Consider the following 17624-nt stretch of genomic DNA (forward strand, 5'->3'; position numbering starts at 1 on the left):
TAGAATCGGGTCATATAAGCTCCACTGGGGTCTAGGGGATGGCTTTGAATCATAAAAGTGGGTCATTAACAGGACTGGAGCATGCTCAGATAATAGTCTCAGTTTTATAGTCACGTCATCATAAGTTGGGGGGTTGTCAACAGTGAGTCTATCTGGGAGGAAGTTCGGTGTACGTGAGAGATGAAGTAGCTTTCCCCCAGGTGCAACACCCTCCAGAGGTCACCCACCCCCAAAGCTTTAAATAAATGCAGGAGACCCATGGCAGTTTTGAAGTCTTTTGATGCGGGTGGGTGTGCTTTGTCCCCTGGGACCCTGTTGAAGTCCCCCCTAATTATCACTTGACACTCAAGAAAGGGGAGAAGGGTGGATTCCAGTTCTGATAAGAAAACGTTGTGTCCCTCGTTAGGGGCATAAACCGAGATCAACGTGTATAATTGGCCAAAGAGCATACCTTTGACCCCTGTGTAGCAGCCTTCTGGGCTATGTAATGTCTCTAGTTCCTCAAAAGCAACCCCCCTCGTCAGATGAATTGTTGTGCCACCCTTTTTCACCCCAGGAATTGCTTCAAAAAGTGTTTATTATGAAGGCAAACAAAGTCGGGTGCAGTCAGATGAGTTTCGTGTAAGAATACCACTGAGCCCTGAAGGTCCCGTAGGCGCTGAAGGGTTGATCTGCGCTTGGCTAGAGCGTTCAGGCCTTTCACATTAAGCAATATGAACTTCAACTTTTGGTGGTGGGGAAGTGATTAGTGGGAGTCTGCTTCCATTATGGGGGAGGAGTGGTCCAAGTAAGCCTCATTCGCCATCTGATTCTCTCACCTCTTCAACTCCATTCGGCAAACCAGATTTTCAACTTATAACTCCAACTGGTAAACTGTAACAGTAAAACAAAACATAAGTTCGGCTTTGCGCCCCAGCGCCCCATTGGTTCTTAAGTTGGATCATACCCACGGGCAGGCGTAGGCCGAGTAAAGCCGGGTTCCCAAAAGGTTTTCATTAGTGAGTAATGCTGATTTGTTTGCCGGGAGTCCATGAGCTGGGCCAGCTCTGATTGGGGTAGGCGGGAGGCATTCAAGTCAATTGTGAGGACGTTCTGGATTTTCGTCCCCTAGCTCCCTTTGCCCGGGTGTTGAGCTTCGGTTTAGGGGCCTCCCTCTTTGATGATGTGACGGGTTTGAGAGGCGAGCCATCACCCGTATCTGAGGGGGGCGTCGGTCAGAATACCCCCAGCTTCTTCCAGGGCGCTAATGGTATGAGTTGTGCCATCGAGCGTAAACTGCAGCGTGGAGGGGAACAGCCAGCAATACTGGACTTTCTGATCCTGTAGATAAGTGATGAGCGGCCTGAGCATTCTCGTCTTCTGTACCGTTGCTGTAGCGAGGTCTTGAAAAATTTGGAGAGACAACCCTTTGAAGGTCATCTCTCCCCACGTTTGGCTTGCTGACAGGATTTCTTGCTTCACTGTAAAGAAATTGACTCTTGTAATCACATCCGGCAGAAAATCAGAGGCCATTCCCTTACCTGAGCTCAATCTGTGGGTGCAGTCCAAGATCCAAGAGCAGCATCGCCTTGTCAAGCTGCGGGAGGAGCGTTTGGAAGAGGTCCCCGATATATTCACCCAGAGCTTGATCCGAGATCAAGAAGGGCACCCCTCTCACCCCTCGATTATTTCTGCTGGCTCTGTTCTCCATGTCATCTTGTTTATGTTCCATGGCGCTGTTACTCCCTCCTAGGGCTTGAATCGTCTTTTGCAGCTCTGCCACCATTGTCACCTGGTCTATGGCTTGGTCCTCCACTTCCCTCAGTCTTTGCTCCGCTTCAAGCACTCATTGTCATACAAATGCGGCACTCCAATTGTTTTCAGCCATAAAGGACTGGATATCCTCTTTTGTGGCCAGTTGTCCCCCGGACTGAGGCAGGGAAGAGGGCTGGATTTTTGCCACTTCTGTCTTTCTTCCTTTGTCTGCCGGCTGCAGGAGAGCTGCTATATCTGCGTTTTTCTGGTGTGTTTGCTGCTTGAAAATGGCTGAAGCCCTGCAGGAGCCTCCCCCTGCGCTAAAGCTCAGAGACACTGTGCAGAAGCTGAGGCGATTCATAAAGTGTGCCTTTGCCTGGATCAGTAGGGCTCTCCAGAAGACTGAGGTGCCAGCAAGCGTCTCCCTCTCGATACACAAAGCGCCCCAGGCTGCTCCCGCCTCTCCCCTGATGCCTCATCGATCAGCCTCCACGTATAGGCACTTCCTGGGGACCTCCACTTGCTTCCCTCTATTCTCCACCATGCCGGGGACTCCCAGTAGGGTGACTAATTGGTGTGACAGCTCGCCCCGTGCACGCTTCACCTGTTCCTCAAGAGGCGGTCCAGCCCCGGCAGCCAATAAGGCGTCTTCCTCTGGTGCCGGCCACCGAACCCCGTTGGGTCGCAGTTCTCTGGTCTCAAGAGGGGGTAGGGTTGTCCACCACTGGTCCCGCTGGTCAGAAGATGTCGTGCAGTGCGTCCGCCTTCTGCCCCCAATCAAGGGCAGCTGAGAATGCTGTTTCATCCCCACCAGAGCCCCTCACTCTTGTTCAACTTGGCAAGGCTTTTCCTCAACCCCCGTTGCCCCAGAGCAGGGATGACAGGCCCGGGTGGGGTGATGGGGGGGAGGTTAGGAGCCAGTCCAAGCATCTTCCCTGTGGGCGGCTGCCATTTTGGCTGAGCTCCGCAGCTGGTGCGAAGGGGCCGCAGCCCCGAATATTTCATCTCCTGGATCAAGCCTGATGCTATGGCTTGGTCAGGAGTGTGAGAAAACTGAAGGTTTCTCACCTGCTAGTCCCCGGGGATCTGTCATCCAGGTGACCAGGACACGGCCATTGCTTTTGGATCCAGTTCCTGGGGGTGGACCAGTTTGGGAGGATCACCTGGGTGAGGGGTCTTTGGGGAGTGGAAGCGGGACACTGGATGGTGAAACGCGGTATCTCCTTCCCTGTAACACCTTTACCCCATCCTACCAGGTAGGATACTTAGGGACTCAACCCCTGCCCCCTTTCCCAACACGCACACTTTCTCACAGATAGCTCACTGTGAGAGAAAACTGAATAACACTTTAGCTGTATACTTGACATGTCCCAATACAATGGTCAGCCAGGGTCAGGCAATTACTGACCATTACACACACCCGACTTCCATCACACTTCCCCACATGGATAAAAGGCAGAGCACGATAGCACACTCCGAGCAAGGCAAAACACACAAGGAAGCAGCAGTTCCAAGATGGAAAACGATGGCAAGACCGAAGAGGATTGAAAGGTGGGAAGTGCCCTTGACCTTTTCAACGAAAGACTGTTACTTTCATGAACCTTTGAGGATAGGAAATGTAAGGCCAGGAATCAAGGCTGAATAATCCTGCACTGTGTGTTGGCGGTACCCGGGGCTCTCCCGCTTCGATAGTCACGGCGGGAAGAATCATTTGCCACCATGTACTGTCCTTGGCTCCTACAACAAAGCAGCACCAGTGATGTCAACACAGCCAGTGAGTTGGGGAGAAACTCAAGAGAACAGTGTATGAAGCGTATGTGGGAAGAAATGTGAACATAATTAAACAGCAGATGAGAGATTGAACTTTGAAGCTAAGATGCAATACCATAGGCAGAGTGGTCCGGCACCATGTGAGTGCTCATTTGAAAGCCTCTGCTGGGTATCCAGCTGAAAGGTGGCAAATGTGTAGAGTGATAAAGAATTGTGAAATCGAAGTGGTCCTGCAATGGGTAAAGCAAAACCCTGTGCACATTCAAAAGTCTCTGATAGTTAATGAAAAAGTATATGAAGGTCACCTGAGCCTCACTGAGGAGGATCCGAGATCTGAGCCCAACTGAGGTGGATCCAGGTTCTGAGCACAGCTTAGGGGGATATGGGGTGAACCATGAGTAATCCGAGAAAAAATATCCAGCGAGCAATTGGATGCATAAATAATTTACGGACATTGTGTTGAGAGGATCTGAGCCCGGCTGAGGGGTAACTGAGGTGAATAGTGACATTTAATAAGTAATTGAGTACTTGTGAAAATCTGAAAGAGGAAAATAACGTATCATTTGTTTGTCGCATCAGGCCCTCTGCATGAAGAGACTTTGAAAGGCAAAGAGACTTGAACTGTATTCTAGTGCTAGAGAAGCCAGAGACTTTACTAAGCTCAAAAGTACCGCTTTCTACTGTGCTGAAAACGTGGGGAAGGGAGGCCATCGGCCTGAACATCATGACATATCATTTTGTGAACACTTCCTTCTTTTTCGTAACATGGTTTCCCACACTATTTGTATTTAGAGGTAAGGATTGACAATAGGTTTATTGGTATAGGCCCTTTTATTTTGACAAAACACCACTAGGACTGTGTTATTATTATGTGATGGTCATAGCTTGCTCCCATCTGTAGATTTAGGATTAGATGCGCATTTTTAAAACCCTCTTTAAGTTCAATAAACACCCCTGAACTGTGGTCCCTTGTGTCTGTCTTACGATGCCTTCCTTACATGAGGCTCTGCAGATGGTGCCGCTCATCAACGGGGTTTGGGGGAAGAAACATGGTGTCAGACCTGGCAAATGTTGTCTTTCATATGGGCTTCATCCGGAGGCCATCAAAGCCGTGTCTGCATCATCTGTGCCACTAACCACGCCCTGCCACAGTCCAATAAATTTAAAGGCTGCTGCCATATGTGTTTATGACCTACATTGCGTTTGCACCCATAGGCCCATCACCTTAATCTCAGCCAACCATTATAACAGGGACTACATATGCCTCAACCTCATTAATCATTCCTCCATGTACTGCAAGCTTGCAGACGATTAGCTACCCTGAACCCACAGTCCACTCGGTACATATGCCCTAAATGTATAGGGCATTTAAATCTACCCAACTTTATAGACCATACAGTATATCTATCCAAACCCCTTAGACCATCATCTAAATCTACTCCAACCCAACAGAACATAATGTTCAAATCGCCTAGCCCTTCCAATCTGACTCATTAACAATCTATTTTAGACATATAGACCATCACTTGTTTCCTATCTAGATACGCCACCTTGGGCAACTCTTCTATGGGATAATCGCTGTCTACTAATTTCTTCTTTAACATGTACTGTACTGTGTAACTTGACCCAGGAACTCTCTAGAGAGACACTCCTATACAATGGTACTTCCACTGGGGTTTCTCTCTCCCCAGGTCCCTTCTACACCCCTCAGTTGACCCTTCTAATGTCAGAAAACCAAATTGAAGCCGTCCAACCACAGGAAGAATAAAATAACCTCACATCCAAATGGACCAATGCTCGTAGTGACGGCAATTGTGGGAAAGTTCCTCTTCCAGCTCACAGAGCACTGCAGTCCCTTGCTCCGTCATACCTGTGTTATCATGCCATATTCGGATTTTCCAAATCTCTCCTAGGTTGGCATCTGTCTCCACTTGGAAGGTATCCTGGCTGTTCCTCTGGAATGCCCAGCTTTTGTCCAGATGTCGCGAGCCACTTTTGTTCAGTCCATATAAGCTAATTCCTATGTGCGCGGTGGTTCCTACAATAAACCAAGAGACAGCACCGTTGGTAGGAGAAGATATTAAGGTTATCTCGAGAAATGTATTATATACATGGTGAGGATGCCTGAGGTCTGCTTTGAGGACACAATGAGCATATCATAGGTGATGTAGGACGAGATGTCTAGCTCAGTTGGGGAATCAGGATCCAGATAGCACATGCCTTAGAGATATGGCACTGGGGCAAAAGAGACTGAGGCCTTCCCAGGCACAGGGCAATTATACATTGGAAGTGGTGTGTGTGCATTGGTGGGTAAAGACACTTACAAAACCTCATGTTAAATATTTTACATTATATTTTTCAGTTTAAATTAATGTCACATTAGTGGATGCGACTCTTAGTCTAGAACTGCAAAACGTTAAATATAATGTGTGGCGTTCACCATAACATTTCCATGGTATCGCAGTCCATGTTGCTGTCTACGATCATGATACTGCCTCTCAGTTCAGATATCAGACCCCATCTATTCCCTGTGACCCCTCAACATGCCAGTTGCAGCTGCCAAAAGTACCTCATTAATATTCACGACCAGAACTCAGCTTCCCCGCGTGCTTCCTCAACATTCAACTGTAAGACCCCCAATAACCACCCTACTTCCTCAACATGCCATCACAAGGACCCAACAGCACCTAGGGTTTTCATAGAACTTCATCATAACAACCCAACATCTCTTGGCCCTTTCTCAAGGTTTCACCACCAGAGCCCAGCACCCGTTGGTGCCTCTTGAACATTCAACTGCAATATTCCAACACCCAACTCGCTGGTGCTTTCACAACACTGAACAACCAAAGCCCAACATTGCTGGTAAATGCATAACATTCAACCTTTAAACCCAGAAGCCAGCTCTACTTAGCTCTTCCTAAATGTTCCTCCACACACGCTGGTGCTTCCTCAGTGTTCAACCACCGGACTCAAACTTTACATAGTGCTTACGTGGAGCATCAACAACCAAAGTGATCTCTCAGTGGCAACTCAGCATTTCACCATCAGAACCCAACTCTCTCTCATGCCCCTTCTGAGCTCTGCCTCAAGAATCCAATCAGCTTTGGCATTTCTTCACAACTCTATTTCCAGATCCAAGCCACGCCGGTGTAGCCACAATGTTTCATCAGGAGAGCCCAGTTTTCTGGAACCTCTGCAACAGTCCACCAGTAGGCCCGCACTCTCCCTGTTGGTTCCTTAGGGCTCTTTCACCTGAACCCAACTCTCACTGCTGTTTAGAAGTTCCACCTCTAGAAAATAAAACTTCCCGTGGACTTCCTAAAGGCTTCCTCACCAGGCGCTCCACTAAAACTCCAGTTGGCTTCCTAAAGGTTTCCTCACCACACACTCCACTAAAACTCCCGAGGGCTTCCTAAAGGTTTCCTCACCAGGGGCTCCACTAAAACTCCAGCGGGCTTCCTAAAGGATTCCTCACCACGCACTTCACTAAAACTCCCGAGGGCTTCCTAAAGGTTTCCTCACCAGGGGCTCCACTAAAACTCCAGAGGGTTTCCTAAAGGTTTCCTCACCAGGGGCACCACTAAAACTCCAGCAGGCTTCCTAAAGGTTTCCTCACCATGCACTCCACTAAAACTCCCGAGGGCTTCCTAAAGGTTTCCTCACCAGGGGCTCCACTAAAACTCCAGAGGGCTTCCTAAAGGTTTCCTCACCGGGGGCTCCACTAAAACTCCAGCGAGCTTCCTAAAGGTTTCCTCACCACGCACTCCACTAAAACTCGTGAGGGCTTCCTAACGGTTTCCTCACCGCGCACTCCACTAAAACTCCCGAGGGCTTTCTAAAGGCTTCCTCACCTTCCAAAGTTCTTCAACAGAGTTCCAACACTCCCTGTCCGATCCTGCAGTGACACCGTTGGACCACAGCTCTCCCGAAGGCATAGTCACAGCTAGACTACCCAGGGTGAGCCCTCCTGATGCAACATCAGTGACACTTAATACCCCAACTCGCCTGAATGTTTTCTCACAACTTTATAACCAGAGCCCACCCCTTTCTTCTCAACCCTCCAACAGACCCTTGCTCTGACGGGTGCCTAATCAGACCTTTACGCTGTGACCAACTATGTTAAAGAGCACGTTACAGCTTGAACGTCTATTGACTTCTGATATTACCAACAGTCCAACAAACACAGAAGCGATATAATAGAAAGGGGCCTTGTAAATAATAATTATGCCATATTGGAAGCCAGGACTGTTGATGTGGTTCTTTAGAGGGAGTCTCGGGAACTGCTTATGGTAGACACCAAACAGGGCTACAGAATGTTTAACGATGGGAAGATGGACAAGGCATGAAGTCACTCCACCTGAGCCCTGCTTCCAGCCGGTCTTCACCATGACCCAATACTTGTAGCGCCCTGGCTGCCCACACAGGGGGATGATGCCCACACGGGTGATATCGATGTCATCCAGTTTGTGGGCAATAAGGACCATGACCAGGTAAATGCAGAAGAACACAGCACATGTGATGAGCACCAAATGACTCTGGCGGGAGACTGGATGCTGCAATAAGAGAGAAGTTACAGTGAGTCTCATATCTGGCGGCTTGCGTATCAGCATCTTGAGCACATATGTGGCACAGAATTTGCACTTTGCATGGTAACAGAAGGTCAGCGCAATACTGGGTGGTAAGTGGAACCGTACAGGGTAAAACAGACACATCGAGCAAGTCTGAGGCAGGCTGACTTGCCCAATCGGTCATTGAGGCATATACTATGCAGCATGTTGCCCCACAAACACAAAACCTTCTTGCTTGTTTGCCACCCTTGCTGCAAATGTGTTTTTCCACTTGCATGTCTTTTTCTGGGCTATTAATCCCATGATATGTTGCAATGGCTGAAAAAGACATCTGAGGCGTGGTGCAGTGTGGATTTCTGCGTAGCCGAAGCATGAGTTTGGTGAAATGCCCGAGCAAATGACCACTGCTTTTAATTGAAAAAAATCTAAAAGCAGAGGTCGAAGTGGGCAGGAGCAGACGGGAGCGGTGCTCCTATACTTTTTATTTTTAAGTATCACTGTTCGTATACTTTTATTTTAAAAAGAAACCATTCTGGAATGGTTTTGTGTTAAAATAATGATAATGATGTGTTATTTATATAGCGCCTTAATCCAAAGCATGTTACAGAGCACATATTTACATACAATAAAATAAAAGTGTAGGAATAATTTGAAGCTTTCACTTCAGGCCACTGTACTGCACATTGCCATAAATAGCAGGTGTGTTTGTTTGGGCGTTTGGATTGTGCGTGGGAGGGGGCAGGGCAATGGGGTTTGTGAGGAGCGGGGCAGGCCAGCAGGGAATATAATTCCACTTCTTCTTTTTGAACACTTCGACCACTGGCTAAAAGCATATCTAATCTCCAACAGTTTTATCCTTCAAAAGTCCACATGTGAGAAATCATGGCCTGTGAGTGAAAACTGTTCGATCATGTGCCTGGAAGTGACAGATATGTGCTGTGGAACGAATCGCAGAAGGGCCTGGAGGGGGGATATGACAGTCTGAAGAGTGAGGATAGGGCGTGAGGGGGGCTTGTATTCGGGAAATATGAACTTTGCCTCATTTTCTCAGTCTGCTATTTCTGCAGGATGGCGCACATCATACTGTTTCTCCTAGCGTTTTAAGGCGGTGGTGGTGGGGAGAGTCGCAAGTATGTGGCTGGCTTGGAGGGAGAGTGAACAGATGGGTCAGACCCAGAGGCATTTAGGTTACACATGTTCTGAGCTATGGATGGTTCCGCTTAAGAGGTTGATGTTGCTTGGGAGAGAGGAGAAAGCAGATTCTCCCAGGAGTCTTGTCTCTGACTCCCAGAGCTGATACCAGGCCTTCAGAAATTAGGTGAATGTTTACAGTTGGGAAGCCAGGCCTAATATAGATATACCTCAGGCACGGGATGTAAAGAGGAGACACAGTTTAAGCGGGGATCGTGCGTCTAGATTCCCTGCCCATCATAGAATGCCACAGCGCTTACCGGCGGCAGGAAGACCACTGTGTGAAGGGGCACAAAGAGGCTGGCACCAAAGAGAGTCAGGTGTTCTGTGCGGCACATGACCTCCCTGTCGTTGGTGGCATCTGTGGAGGTCACCCCCTCGGTTCGCCAGCTCTGGCTCGGCATGTGAAAATACTGGCAAAGACTAGACAGAACAGTGATGACCACTCTGGCTGATGCCGTTCCAAAATGGCTGGAGATGTTGACATGATGGTTCAGCGAGGAGCCATTGAATCTGGAGAGGAGGCAAGAGGTCCACATTGACATGAGCACGCAAGAATCATAGGGGGAGTCAGTGGGCAGCAGCGGTGGGTAGTCACCGTGGTATGCAGACAGGTCTACTTACCCGCGTGAGATTAATACAGTGACTTCCCGGCTGAAGCCGCCCACTCCTCGCGAGAAGGTGACTTTCCGTGTCCACTCTGGCAGGAGGCCGCTGGGAAGAGAGGTATCATGGCCGTGCAGGGAGAGCGAGGGATTACTCTCATGAGTGGGGTCAAAGCCTGCACGGGAAAGCACAGTTAGGGAAGAGACACACAAATACAGCTGCAGGCTCCAGACTGAAAAATGAAACGTTGAGCACACTTGCTCTATTGCACACTACGCCCACACCGTTAGGATGGTGCGCGCAACCACTTATTAACATTCTCATACACAATAGTGCTTGTCACCATTGTGTGCACTTGCCCCGTGGCATAATGAGTTTCATTTCTGCTTTGGCAGGAGTGGGCAAAACTGTTAGTAATGTAAAACCTTGCTAAATGGCCAACTTAGTGGTTTGTCTGTGGACTGTGTTTGAGGTGCGTGTGTACCAGCTTGTGCCCTGTTAGGAAGAACAGCAGCGTGTGTCTTAGGTGCGGCATACATGCCCTTGAGCAGGGCCAGTTCCTTCTTTGGGGGATTTCTCCATATTTTGTAGTGCCGGCGTGAGGGGAAAAGTCCACCACTGAGTTCCTTAAGAGCATTCAAAATTCCCCCACCATATGCAGTGATATGATATGATAGGTTATTTATGACGCACTTAATACCCTGAGGTTTCTAAGCGGGGACCCGGGGATGGAACCTGTGGTGCTCCGCGGCGTCTTGCTTCCAAGGCGAGCACGTTGCCCCGGAGCTATCCTCCCGAGACACTAAGCTATCCTCCAGTGCTTTTGCTGTAAGAATTAATAGGCCTCATTATACGTCATCCAGTCTGGTATTGAAGTGCCTGCATTAACATATACCAGCACTTTACTGGACCGGCCGACTATAGGTTTGCCGTTGGGGCACCTGAGTTTTCTCCACCTAAGAGCTGGAGACAAGGCAGGCGCATTTCTGCGGTTATTGCCAGCACTGTTTTTGCCGGTGCTGGTAATGACGGCAAATCCCCTCAAAGAGTTCTATGAGACTCCATGAATGGGGATTAACACCGACACTCCGGCATTCATAATCCGACGGTAATGCCGCCGGACTGAGTGCAGAAACGGTAGTAATATTTGGTGGTATCTAGGTGGATATACCGCCAGGATACCGGCAACCTTATAATGAGACCCAATGTGCGGTCTATTCTTCCCATTTAAGGGACAAGACACGGGATACATTTGTCTGTCAGTGGTTGGGTAAGGCTACCAGCTGGTCAGAGTGACAAGAGCCTGTTAGTAAGCGGCAATGCAACTGGGGCTTATGTTGTGTTTAAATCATTTTATTGAACTTCAGCTGGAGGAGAATACTTAAGAATTTCCAAAATGGGGAACCTACGTGCTGCAGAAGAATACTTACCCATAGGCAGAGTTATGTGCATGTGAATATGCACGCCTGCGGTGCTGCTTCCAGACTCTGCTGTCACAGTGAAGTTCACCGATTCTCCTGCAGGAATTGTGACCATGGTCTCGCTGTTATTCATGTTCAGGTAGGTGTTGTCCCTTGCAGGCATCCTTACATAGATAGCCTTCTCTCCTGACAAGTCTGAGATAGGAACCTCCATGCCCAACGGAGTGCTGAACTCCAGCGAGGCCAGGCGGGTGGAGATTGAGGTGTTGGTGACATGGCGAAATGGGAAGGGGTTAAAAGAATAGTCCACCACCACCTGGACAAGCTCTCCGCTCTCTGCCAATTGTGCAGCGAGGGCATCAGGCAAGAAGAAAAGACATTTCTCCGATGGTTCTGTACACAGCAGGTCCCTGGAAATGGCCCGCTTCCCCTGGACATGAATCTCGTCGACTGACAGCGACAGCGTCTCCTCATTCAGGACTCGGGACCTCATCAAGGACTTGACCAGATCTCGTGTGAGGCTGAAGGTTGACACTGCCGCCCCAGAGAGGCTGACTCCTGATAAACCACTTCTGGGAGCACTGTCCAGGGCAGCTACAGTTCGACCTGGGAAAGCAAGAAACAAAGGAAAGCGCATGGAAACTCAGGCTCAAGATCAGTCCATCAAACTCATAGGGCTACGCGGCTTCATGGCCCATCAAGATTCCTTCCCACGCATCTTCACATCCTCCCCAACCAAACCCTATTCCCCACCACCTGCCAATCCATGGCAGGCTCATATTCCTAGGATGATTGGAAGGGGTTCCACGGGAAAATATATTACAAAGGGTTCACACCCGAGGACTGCTTCCAACGCTAGTGTTAGCTAGTGAAGACATTGGCTTCTTGAAAAGGGACGATTCTTAATACCAGTGCTAGCCAAAAGGATGTATTTGGGACAAAAGTGGGGTTTACATGGAGATTGATTACTTTGTGTGCCTTTGGGTGTGGGTTGCTATGGCTTGAGTTCCCTGGGATTCTTTTGGCCGAAGGTATCTTAATACTGGGGAAAGTAGGGGCGATGGTTGCTTCCAGGAATCTTGTCTATTTGGGCTTTTTGGAAAAAGAGATAATATTTTGGAGTTCGTTAAGAGGAGAGTTAATGTAGGTTTTTTTGGAGAGGAGAGTTTACTTATGAACATTTGACTGAAAGAGAAGTTATGAGTTTTTCGCAGGGGAAGTTCATATTACATGGTTTCTGGTGATCATTTCAGAAATACTTTAGGAGGACAGTACATGTTGTGCTGTAAAGAGATGACATGTTGTCATTTATGGCAAAGAGTTTAATATTGCGAGGTTGTCTTCTTGGCTGTCATTGGAAGGTCAGTTGATCACTCTGGAGGTTTAGGAGGGAAAGTTCATATGTTTCTTTGGAGGGACAGCTAATAGTCAATGTTCAGTTTCGGACAACATAACTCCTCCATCAACACAAGATAGAAACAGAACCCTTGAGCTACTCGTCTTGGGGCTGTCTGTCCTCACCCTTACTAACCAATCAGACCCGTCATTTTGGAAGGGGCTAAAAAGGGTGAAGACCTCCACACAAGCTTGTCTCACCGCCCTGCGGATTGGGAACACGTCTGTTGACTGGACAGCACACCATACGCAGGATTTATGACATTGCAATGAAGTCCATTCACTGAATGCTCAACTCAGTGCAGCAAGATCAGTGCATTTCAAAGAAATCTTTTTATCGCACTGATATTTTAAATTCGTCTTCTATTGCTTTGGAAGTTGCTTCTTTAATGTTTACTTTATTCTTTGCTCCTTATTTTCTACTTCTTTAAAGGTTTTAGGAGAGTTTTAAATGTAACCCAGTGAGCCCCTTTTTGGTAAAGTGGCCTAGCATTGAGATGGGTGTTCACTGCAATGACTTCCATTGAAATATGTGTTCACTGAAATGGATGCAGTGAGATTGCAAGACACCCTCCATGAAGCCTAATTCCTCTCTATTGAAAAAAATGCTTTATTAAGATAAACAGAAGAGTGCCCCTTTGCACTGCTGGACCTACTCCATCCAGAAAAGGAGCAGTACAGGCCTCTTTTCCTTAATAATGCCAGAGCCCTCAACAGCACCCAACCGGGAAGCCTATCCTGCATTTTCTTCTGAGTGTTGGAAAAATAATGTCCCCAACATTTTACAGGTGGCATCTAAGAATGATTTGTGTCACTATTTCGCTAGCAAACAGTGGGGTCCTTTTAGTAACTATGCACCTTATTTCAGCGATTTTCCAGGCAGATGTCGTTTTGTCCTGTTTTTGGGCCTCCCTTTGAACTTCACCTTACCCAGACTTCCTCGTCTGTTGTGCCTCTACTATGCCTTCTCCAGGAATTGGGAGAAAATGCTGTCTCAACTAGATCCAATGCCAGCCATATTCATCTGGCGCTCACCCAATGAATTGAAGGACATTAATTAATCATAGACATTTTCAGAACAACACAACCTTTCCATGCATCTTCTGCAAGTGCCCTACCTCCAATGATACCTTCAGCTGAGGAGAGGAACGGTTGCAGAGGAACCCCATTGGCACCACTGGTAAAGATGCCTACACTAGTTATCTAGTACCTTGTTTTTTTACCTATTCTAAAATGCCCAAAACAGCATACAGTTCAGTGTCTGTTTCTGCACCTTACATCAATTTGCTGGACCAATCCTTCTGGGTACTGAAAAACACTTTAAAATCTAACTATATTAAAATTTCCAAAGTAAAGAATTCTCCACAATAAAACCTCTATTTGGGAATGAATGAGTTTTTGTTAACTTTATGATGTTTACCATCAAAGTACATTCTTCAAGACCACTCATGTATTTTACAACTCATCACAAATGTCCTATCTTGGGCCTTAAATAGCAGACGTGGGTTACGGTCATGGTATTAGCATAAATTACCTAAAAACATTTGACATAAAATATTTCATCGAATTTTCTGGACCTTTTTGGGTCAAATTTAATTAAATATAAATATGGGGGTGGGTAAGGGTAAAGATTAGGTTGAAGGGAAGTGGGGGGGGGGTTGTGGCGGATCTCCCCCCACATTTTAGATGGAAAAAAGGTCAAATAAATTCAATCAAATGTTTTAGGTCAAATAGACCCAAAACTATGGTTATTAGTAAACACTTGTAGCCTAATGTCTAACCATTTTTGCTCATCTTGAGTTCTACAGATTACTATCACAATTTCTTTCCATTTTCTATACAAACCCTAACAAATTTCTAAAATGAAGACCAAAGTACTCCGCTCTTCCTGTTAAAATTGACCGTTCGTACGAACACAATAAAGACGTTCATTTAGCTCTCCTATCGCACCATTATTTCTTTACAAGCGTTACCATTCTTGAACACATCTTAATGGTCTACATGTTAAAGCCCAGCCGGCTAGCATGGCATGCTTCAGAATTCTCTCACCATTAACTTACAACTCCCGCAGTTCAATGCAGTCATACCACAATGACTGGGGAGATATAGGCATGAATTCGCCTTACACAAGACACAGGTAAACACTACTCCAAATTTCCTTTTTCATTTTGCTAGAATTGAAGCACATTTGCTCTTCACTTCTAATGGACCTCATGCTTTTCTTAGTTGCAGTATACTAATGTTCAGTCCTGATGAAGTGCAATCGCCCAAAACATATGTAGACATTAGACTCTTATCACCGGTCCAATGTTTTTGCCAGTGTGTCGTAATGTGAAATATGGTGGATTCAGCTTGCACCAACTGGCCATGCACATGAACCCGGAAATCAAATGTATTAAAACGTTCTAAAAATATTGCGGGTCAGAACATTTGTATACTGTTACTTGCCTTTACATTTTATCAGTGTGTTCATACTAAAGCCTTTATACTGTAAACAGTGACATCTCCTCAGATTAAATTTAACAAAATAGCACAGCTAGTGCACTTTTTCTTTTAATAAAAGAACTAATTATTGATTTATGCAGTGGTATGTCAAGAGTATTTAGTTGGTGTAAATAACAATTTATAATTACTCAGCTCATTTGGCGTTGCATTTTATTCATAGGCAAGGTGAAAAAAAATGGGATTCCAACTTTGTCCTGAGGCTGCAGATAGATATGTTGATGGGGGTTTTTAGGGAAAGGTTTGTAACATCATCATGTGTACGTCCTCCAACAGAAGGCATTAGCAACTATTTCCATTTCTGAATCCTGTGTCCTCCTGCTGTGATGTCATAGAAGAGGATTATGGAAATCATAATCAACTGCTATGATGGCACAGAAAGGGGATATCAAATTTTCTCTGCCAGGTATTTCTTTTTCCTTTTTAGGGTGCAGTGAAGTGATGGGAGAGGGGACCTGGGCCCTCATTGCAAGCTTTGCATTATTTCCAAAGAAGTAATGCCAAACCCATTTACCGTTTCCGCCTCTCGCCATCACAGTAAAGGCACCTGATTACAGGTGGCGGAATGGCAGCAGTGATCCCCACTCTAGGAGGAGTCCAGAGGTCTCCTTTGGAGATCGGGAGGAAATAGCCACCATTGTTACTTCTGCCCGCAGCAAACCCCCATTTTTTTGGTTTACGGGAAGGAAAATCCTCTATCAAGGTATGCCTCCACTTTACCCTCAAACTCAGATTTGGGCGGTGCTGGAAATTGGCAGAAATCAAATTATCATGACTTGCCCACCATTTTATCCAGCACCACCAACTTGTAATAAGGGCCTTCTATTTTTTTGATCTTGTATAGAGCCCTTCATGACTCCAAAATACACTCCCTACAATGCTGGTCCATAGGGGCTGGTGCAAGGGTTTGAAAAGGGAGCACACACAACATAGAATTATAGATGGTAGGCTTCAACTACCATGTGCATTTCACCTCAGGGTTCTGAGTGATGTCACAGACAACTTGAGCTTCACTCTCGTCATCGATCAGATGTCACTCGGAACCACAAGCTGGAATATATCCCTGTAGTTGATAACCCATCTATAATTCTATACGTTTCTGATAGGGACGATTTCTATAGGGTACACTATTGTTCCTAGTATGTCTTGCCTGTAGCACTTGTGAAAATGAGGCTAATGCATTCCTTGCAGTCCCTGCTGAACACCACTTACCCAGAATTGCCAGGATGTTCCTGCCAGCGTGCACCGGTGTCTCGTGTCCTTCTTCAGTCTCCATGCTGACAATGCGAATCATCCTCTCAGCGGCTTCCAGCACCCTAGCACGGCTCTCAGAGCTCAGCTCCTCGGGGACTGCCTGGGTGAGAGAAAGCAATGACATGAATCGGCCTCTAACATAAGAACAAAAACATGCTACCCGTCAGCAAACACATCTAGGGAATCCCACAGCCAAACGCCATTGCTTCCTCGTCATTGTTTGCCTTTCGCCAGCAGGGGTCACTGTAAGACCAATATTGGTCCCTCCCGCTCAACAGAGCAACAGCGTCCAATAAGCCAAACTAAGAGCCTCATTACCACTGTGCCGGTCCGTAAACACCGGTGCCGGTAAGCCTACCAACACCAGTGTTTCTGGACTGGCACAGTACATCTCTGCGGGCGGGTGCCGTCCCGCCACCAGGGTCAGACCTGGTTGGCGGAACAGCACCCACCTGCAGATTTTCACAGAAGCACTGCCCCAGTTATTAACGGTGCCAGTGCTTCCGTGTTCCCCATTCCCATTGAGTCTTATGAGGTCCGCCGGACACAGAATAGCCCGGTGGCACAGGGAAGTCAGGCGCCGGTAATTAATTACGGGTCCGGCGGCAAGCTGCTGTTTTTACCGGCATGGTTACCGGCAGGTCCGTAATGAGGCCCTAAATGACAGTAGCAATTGACTTAACATCTGCAATATCCCCAGCCTCTTCGATATGGTGACCCCAGGGAGAGAGTCAGTGTTCCTTCATCAACAACTGGGGGTGTCTGCCCTCTCAGGAGTTTTGTTATATTAGCAGCACCTCTTGCCTTGGGCAGCGTGTACCACTATGAGGGTACTTCTTGTCTCCTAGTTCATTCCAAGGGATTGCTCTACGGAAGCTGCATTCACAGCCCTGGTCAGAAGATGTAACTGTAGAGTGGTGCTTGCTTTCGCTCCCAAGATTTCTTAAGCAGCGTTCCCAACCAGCATGCAAGAGAATGAGCGATACTTGGATGCCCCGCCCGTTGCAGATAGCAGAGGTCGCTGTCAGAGCAGTACTTCACTCTTGCTTCCCAGAGGCTGGGATGTCCCTGCAGCCAGGGGTGTTGCTAGGTTTGGAAAAGATCCAGGGCTACTCTAATGTCGGGACTGTCAGGACTCGGGACTAGCTAGCCTTTTTGTTGTAGCCCCTGAGCTTCTATCCAG

General features: G+C 47.3%; 1 protein-coding gene across 1 annotated transcript in view; it reads right to left on the reverse strand.

The window, feature by feature from the left end:
- LOC138583003 (polycystin-1-like) overlaps positions 1 to 17624 on the reverse strand; it is a 569194-nt gene that overhangs the window by 219700 nt on the left and 331870 nt on the right. Inside the window, exons 23-28 of the mRNA XM_069654860.1 lie at positions 16400 to 16541; positions 11300 to 11896; positions 9888 to 10044; positions 9524 to 9776; positions 7862 to 8057; positions 5375 to 5542 (exon numbers count right to left, since the gene is read on the reverse strand). Of these exons, the coding sequence (XP_069510961.1) occupies positions 5375 to 5542; positions 7862 to 8057; positions 9524 to 9776; positions 9888 to 10044; positions 11300 to 11896; positions 16400 to 16541 (1513 nt within the window). The remainder of the gene's footprint in view (positions 1 to 5374; positions 5543 to 7861; positions 8058 to 9523; positions 9777 to 9887; positions 10045 to 11299; positions 11897 to 16399; positions 16542 to 17624) is intronic.

The sequence above is a fragment of the Ambystoma mexicanum genome, chromosome 3q, assembly GCF_040938575.1.
Source record: "Ambystoma mexicanum isolate Mex_15411 chromosome 3q, UKY_AmexF1_1, whole genome shotgun sequence".
NCBI classification, from domain to species: Eukaryota; Metazoa; Chordata; class Amphibia; order Caudata; family Ambystomatidae; genus Ambystoma; species Ambystoma mexicanum.